Below are 7,552 nucleotides of genomic sequence, written 5' to 3'. Positions count from 1 at the left end.
AGTGGATTACAGCCATTCGACAACAGGTGCCGAGGCGGTTCAGAAGCCCTGTTGCTGTAAGGTTGCTGCCCACAAGGGGAGAACCTGGCAGTGCAGAGGGGAGGCCCCACCGAGCAGCAGCCTCTTCAGCAGCGAGCCTGACGCGGCTCCTTTAAGAGCCGCAGGTCTATGGAAATGAGCCTCGCAGAGCTGCTGCCGCAGCGGAGCCGAGCCGGGCTTGCTTGGCAGGCGGCGAGACCTTAGCTGGCTGCGGCGGGAGAGCAGGCGGCGGCGGCGGCGGCGGCGGCGGACCTGCTCGGGCTAATCGGGAGAACCGGGGGGCCCTCGGCCCGGATCTCCCCTTTGGCATGAAGCGCAGTTGCTGATCGGCGGACGGACAGAACGAAGACCGGACTGCGGGAGGTGGGAGATGGGCGGCGGCGGCGGCGGCGGTGGCGGCGCCCCCGGCCGGGCTGTGTTGCTACTGCTGGCGCTGGGGATCCCCCGCTCCCGCGCCGACGGCCCCGAAACGCCCCCTGTCTGCGCCCCCTTCAGGGACCCTGGGCTGCCCGAGCGGCCGCTGTCACCACCGAGCGAGTTCCCCGCTTGCGCCGAGCCGCCGCTCTTGTGGCTTTGCCGGGTTTCGCGTCCGGCCCGCGGCCTCTGGGCGCACCTGCTGGGGCCGCGGTGCGATGGTGCTTCGGCGGCGGCGGCGGCGGGCGAGGATGGAAAGCTGTTGCTGTTAAGCCACCTTCTAGTGGCCCCGGTTCCGGGCGACCGATTCCGCAGAGGGCGAAGCCGGACTCTATGTTTGAAACCAGGCAGCCACATTCCTTTGCCGCCCGCTAGCTCGCGGGGCGGCTGCCAGCTAAGGTGCACGGTGCAAGGCGGCGGCGGCGACGTTACGGGCAGGCATGGGCCGCTCCACCCCCAGGGAGAATTGATCCTGCCCCCGCGAGCCATGTGTCTCCGGTTGGGACGCCCATTACGGTTGGGGCTCGTGTGCCAACTCTGCGATGAGAAGACAGAAACCTTTGTCCAGTGGCTCCTGGCTCTGGGCTCTTCGCAGCAGGAGATGGAGAAGTTGTGGCCCTTGGAGGGGTGCGGCTGCCAAGCTGATGGGGGCAGCAGAAGGAAGCGGGATGTGAACACCAGCCCCCAGTTCCAGATGCCCACCTACCAAGTGTCGGTGCCGGAGAACAGACCAGCAGGCACACCTGTGATCTTGCTGAGGGCCATGGACCCTGATGAGGGGGAGGGGGGCCGCTTGGACTATTCCATGGATGCTCTCTTTGACAGCCGCTCAAACAGCTTCTTTGCCATTGACCCCCAGACAGGAGCTGTGACCACAGCTGAGGAGCTGGACCGAGAAACCAAAAGCACCCATGTGTTCCGGGTGACAGCAACAGACCATGGCACACCACGCCGCACAGCTCTGGCCACACTCACAATCACTGTCAGTGACACCAATGATCATGATCCTGTGTTTGAGCAGCAGGAGTACAAGGAGAGCATGCGGGAGAACCTTGAGGTTGGCTATGAGGTGCTGACAGTGAGAGCAACCGATGGCGATGCCAGCCCCAATGCCAACATCCTTTACCGCATCTTGAATGGTAATGGAGCTAACAGGATCTTTGAGATTGACCCCAAGTCTGGAGTAATCCGCACCAATGGCCTTGTGGACCGAGAAGCTGTAGAGTCCTACCAGCTGATAGTGGAGGCCAATGACCAGGGCCGAGACCCTGGAGCACGCAGCAGCACGGCCACAATTCATATTACAGTGGAGGATGACAATGACAACTCGCCACAGTTCAGTGAGAAACGTTATGTTGTGCAGGTACCCGAGAATGTGGCCTCAAACACCCACATCCTGCAGGTAAATGCCACAGACAGGGACAAAGGCAGCAATGCTATGGTGCATTATAGCATAATGAGTGGCAACACCCGGGGACAATTTTACATTGATGCCCAGATAGGTAATATTGATGTAGTCAGCCAGCTTGATTATGAGATGAATAAGGAATATACACTTCGTATTAGGGCCCAGGATGGAGGAAGGCCTCCTCTTTCCAACATCAGTGGGCTGGTGACCATCCAGGTACTGGATGTGAATGACAATGCCCCTATCTTTGTTAGCACCCCTTTCCAGTCCACAGTGTTGGAGAATGTGCCTGTGGGCTACTCTGTTATTCATATCCAAGCCATTGATGCAGATTCTGGGGAGAATGCTCGACTTGAATATGCTCTGGTTGACATGAGTGCTGATTTTCCTTTTACTATCAATAATAACACAGGCTGGATTGTAGTGGCTTCTGATTTGGATCGTGAAGCTGTGGACTTCTATAAATTTGGGGTTGAGGCCCGAGATCATGGTAGCCCTCCAATGACTTCTTCAGCAAGTGTTAGCATTACCGTTCTAGATGTCAATGATAACAATCCTGAATTCACTCAAAAGGAATATACCATGCGTCTCAATGAAGATGCAGCCGTGGGCACCAGTGTTCTTACTGTCTCAGCCATAGATCGGGATGTCAACAGTGTCATCACCTACCAGATCACAAATGGGAATACTCGCAACCGCTTCTCCATCACCAGCCAGAGTGGTGGTGGTCTCATCACTTTGGCCCTACCTTTGGATTATAAATTAGAGCGGCAATATCTGCTTACCATTACAGCTTCTGATGGCACTCGGCTTGACACAGCCCAGGTCTTTGTTAATGTAACTGATGCTAACACACATCGGCCAGTGTTCCAGAGCTCCCATTACACGGTTAACATCAATGAGGACAGGCCAGTGGGTACCACTGTAGTGATTATCAGTGCTACAGACGAAGATACAGGGGAAAATGCCCGTATCACTTATTTCATGGAAGACAGCATCCCTCAATTCAAAATTGATATAGACACTGGAGCTGTAACGACTCAGATGGAATTGGATTATGAAGATCAAGTGTCCTATACTTTGGCAATTACAGCTCGGGACAATGGTATCCCACAGAAATCAGATACCACCTATCTAGAGATACTAGTCAATGATGTAAATGACAACGCACCTCAGTTTTTAAGGGATAATTACCAAGGGTCTGTATATGAGGATGTGCCAGGCTTCACAAGTGTCCTGCAGGTTTCAGCAACTGACAGAGACTCTGGGATGAATGGGAGAGTGTTCTATACCTTTCAGGGTGGAGATGATGGTGATGGGGACTTCATAATTGAAACCACCTCAGGTATTGTTAGGACGTTGCGTAGACTAGACAGGGAAAATGTTCCACTCTATGAGCTTAGAGCATATGCAGTTGATAAAGGAGTACCAGCCATGAGGACCCCAATTGATGTCCATATCACTGTTCTTGATGTCAATGACAACCCCCCTGTCTTTGAGCATGACGAGTTTGACATCTTTGTGGAGGAAAATAGTCCAATAGGCTTAGTGGTGGCCAGAATCACTGCCAGTGATCCAGATGAGGGTACCAATGCTCAAATTATGTATCAGATAGTGGAAGGTAATATTCCTGAGGTCTTTCAACTTGATATATTCTCAGGAGAGCTGACAGCGTTGATGGATTTGGATTATGAGACCAAGTCTGAGTATGTCATAGTAGTCCAAGCTACTTCAGCTCCACTGGTAAGCCGGGCTACTGTGCATGTTCGTTTGCTGGATAAGAATGACAACATCCCTGTCCTGAAGAACTTTGAGATCATATTCAATAACTACATTACCAACAAGTCCAGTAGTTTCCCCACTGGAGTGATTGGCAGGATCCCAGCCTATGATCCTGATGTTTCTGATACTCTTACTTACAGTTTTGAGCAAGGCAATGAATTGAAACTAGTGCTTTTGAACCACAGTACTGGAGAACTACGTCTGAGCAGGGCCCTGGATAACAATAGACCTTTGGAGGCAGCCATGAGAATTTCCGTATCAGGTGAGGTGTGTGTATGTATATGTTGGTGTGGGAGGTATTACTATGAATTTGGATCAGCTTATGGACTGAGATCACACATCATGTTAAGCTATAATAAAGTTTGTTTGGTTTAAAACTTCATATGTCATGGATATATCCATTCTGGTACGTCAGCTATAGTTTATAGCTTCTGTGATGTGTGAATCCAGCTAACTGTGGCTTGGCTAACAAAGTACAGATTTTTAAAAAATGTGGTTTAGCAATGAGTGAGCATAATGAAGCAAGTTATGAAGCTATTTTATCCAACGTCTACTTCTTGTTCAAGTTTTCGTCATTCCCAAATTGAGGAGCTATGGCTAAGATTATTATAGCAATTAAGAAAGGAAATAAAATCACATATGAAAAGCACTTCGCTGATGCTGACCCCTAATCTTTGACTAACCTTATAAACATTGTGCAAATAGATGGTTGATAGCTTTTAGAAATTTAGCTGCTGGTCTCTCATTTTTGTTTCTTTTGGTAGAGATATTGTAGAATTGATAGAGATTGCAGAATAGGCAAACAATTAGTTGTATTACCCTGATTGGCTGCATAGCCTTCACTCTAAAACAGTTCCTTCTTTGTATGCTCCCAATTTTCCAGCCAAACTCGAGATTAATCCTGTATGACATTGACTTCTCTCATATATGACTAGATTGAATGATGATTTGAAGGCATTAAAATGACCTTTAGTGGCCAGGACAGATTGGATGAGATGCCAGGAGGGTGAATTCTGTGAATATTTTTAGGAAGGAACTGGCCTTCTTCTGCCAGTGCCAGAAGACAGGAAGAGAAGAGAACTTGGTGTGGTTGTCATGAAGTTACTTGGTTATCATATAAAGCAGTTTGGATTGTTTGTGTGTGTTTGCCACTTGGGCTCCCATAAGAAACTTGATATAAATTTATGCCACTGAAAGTTTGTTAGTCTTTACACTGCCTCAAGACTGTTTTTACTTGAGCAGACAAATAAGCTGCTCTTCTGCTAAATATAAGTAGAATTTGTGCCACAGGTTGGCATACTGTGGAGGAGATGTGTCAGGGGAGTTGAGGATACAACCCCTTTAATTAGCTACATACTCTTCCTTTCCTACATTGCCTCTTTATTAGGGTGTCTAATGCCTTGCAATTAACTTAAATTAAATGTCACTATCCCAATTCAGAGCTTTCCAGAGTCTGCAGAGCTGCAAGCATCAACAGAGATACTTATAAGAAACATATAGCTAATACCAAAAGAAGCTTGTCATGGTGTCAAGGGCTTGCAGAAGAGCCAGTGATAAAATCTTAGGATTGTAAATGTTCAAATGATAAAGTTCTTCAATGGCAGGAATATGTATGATTTTGATTATGCAGAACAAAAATATAACTCATGTAGCTTGCCAAGAAGAGAAAAGTCATGCTCAGAATCAGCTTGGCCAACCAAGCCATCTTATTTAGGGCTACCAGATCTGGGCTGCAAAAATCCAGATGACCACTAAAGTCAGGAATTTATTAGAGCTTTCTATATGTCTTTGTTGCCATTGAGCAAAGATCTGGGACTCCTAATCCTGTTAATTGTCACATTATTTATAAAATAATTTAGCTAAAGTAGGCTTTCCCAATGTTATGTCCTCCACATGTAACTGGATCTGATGGGAGTAAATCTGGCTGGACTAATTCTTTAATTTAAGGACAGTTTGGGCCAATGTTTAGGTGATTAGAGTACATGACATTCAGTGCTTCTGATTATTTTCTATGTGCTATCGTTTGCTAAGACTGTATTTTGCTAAGGCTTTTTTCTCAAGGAACTCCCTACAACCATCATAATTGGCAAGCTCTTTCCTGCATCAGTGAGCCCTGTGTGTTTTGTGTGGCTCTGGCAATTGGATTTTCTTCCCATTTAATTTTCCACAGTGCCCCTGACATAGGATTCTGCTGTGGAACTGTAGGAAATAGCCAGTTTCTTGCACATGCATGAACTGTAAGATCAGATCTGGAAATAGACAGAGTATATACCACAATATACTTGGCAAAGATGGTACCAGTTGTGCCCATCCCAAATAACTAGGATATGAGTAAAAAACATGTATTGATGGTGCAACTGGAAGAAGATGGCAAATTTTGTTAGACTGGAAAAAGCCTACAGGCGTATACATTGCTCATTCCATCTCCATTGCTGCAAACATTATCTTTAGTCTCACAACTCACTTATATAATGTCTCCCACTCGTTGCAAGACTGAATTCATCTTTCCCTAGGACAAACTTGGTGGCTTACATTATGCGTTCTAGTCTTATCCAGTAACTCCTTGCTTCTATAGCATCTCTAGGTAGCAATTTCCTCTTTGCACTGAAGATGTTACCTAGTTGGGTAATGAAATGTCTGCAAGAAAACAACCAAGCTCAGAGAACCCCAAGGACTCCGCAATTTCCTCTTTGCAAAGTCAGATGAGTTACTATATGAGGTTTTAACTGTGTATGATCCATATTAAACTGAGTTAATTCTTGTTAGGATTGTGAATTTGGCAATGTTCATTTTCTCTACCATTTTAGAGATTGGGAGCTGTAATCTCTCTCCTAGAGTTTCTTGGAAGAGTCTAGCCTGACCAGCATTCAACATTATTCTCCTTCAACAATAACTTTAACTAGTTATTACTTGTCTATTTCTTTCTTGGGTCGTTGTAGTCGCACCTGTTCTACCAGGTTTCTGCTAGGAATTATGGAGCCACATTTATGGTCCAAATTTTGCATGTGATGCTGCTGGCATCTACCTTCAGGGAGCAATAATGATGGATACTTACAGCAAGCTCAGCTTGAATTGAAATCTGCTGACTGCCGGTGGCAAATTGGACAGACTTTGCCATTGAAGTATATGTGGCAGATGTGGGGATTGATTACAGATGTGTCAAGAATTGTTCTTTCAATTGACCTGCTCTCCCTTATCATCTGAAGTACATTATTGAGGCATTGTATACTTTTTTGATCCAAGAAAAAACTTTACTACTCAGTTATTATTAACACCAACATTTTCCTACATTGGAGAGCGAATTTGCTTCCCTGCAGGTTCTATACATTGACATTTGCTCTCCTTTTATCGGTAAAAGAAATTGCTTGCTTTCAATTTAATTTATGTATCTCTAAAATTTTTCTTACTTAACTAAATTTCTGCAGGCTCCATAATTCAAGTGTTATTAATCTTGTATCTTACCTTATTTTCTTGCTCCTAGCCTATGATATATTTTGCAATATATATCTCCTTATTTAGCTCCAAAATTAGTGTATTTTTCTATATAAAATCCCAAACAGTATTGCTTTTTTAAAAAAAAAAATCACATGTCAAGTGAGCATAGTATATCCACATGCAGCCCAGTATTTGTCAGCCTGATATCCTTGAGATCTCTTGGATTACCAAACCTTTTTGAGGAACATAGATGTTGATACATTATTGTAGTGAAGCTACTGAGACTGAAATATTATTTTCTGTGGCTCTTAAAGGAGTGTTCACACCAAATAAGTACAAGCAATGCTAGAATTGGCAGAATATAGTGATTTCAGTCTATCCCTTCTTAAAGGGAAAGGTGTATTTTCTCTTCCTGTCTGTTTACAAGAGTAACAGCCAGGCATTCTAGGTTATCCCAAATTTTGCAGAAGAACA

The 7,552-nt window shown here is 45.6% G+C and overlaps 1 protein-coding gene across 1 annotated transcript in view; it reads left to right on the top strand.

Moving 5' to 3' along the window:
* The first annotated feature begins 312 nt into the window (after nt 1–312).
* CELSR2 (cadherin EGF LAG seven-pass G-type receptor 2) overlaps nt 313–7,552 on the top strand; it is a 99,094-nt gene continuing 91,854 nt past the window's right edge. The window contains exon 1 of the mRNA XM_088153475.1: nt 313–3,905. Coding sequence (XP_088009601.1) covers nt 410–3,905 — 3,496 coding nt within the window. The 5' untranslated portion in view covers nt 313–409. The remainder of the gene's footprint in view (nt 3,906–7,552) is intronic.

This window comes from Python bivittatus, unplaced genomic scaffold, assembly GCF_059951505.1.
Source record: "Python bivittatus isolate LINGU-HERP-01145 unplaced genomic scaffold, Pbiv_v1 ctg000700_np1212, whole genome shotgun sequence".
NCBI lineage: Eukaryota > Metazoa > Chordata > Lepidosauria > Squamata > Pythonidae > Python > Python bivittatus.
Note: the sequence above shows the minus strand (reverse complement) of the source record. Positions and strands in the feature narration are given on the sequence as shown.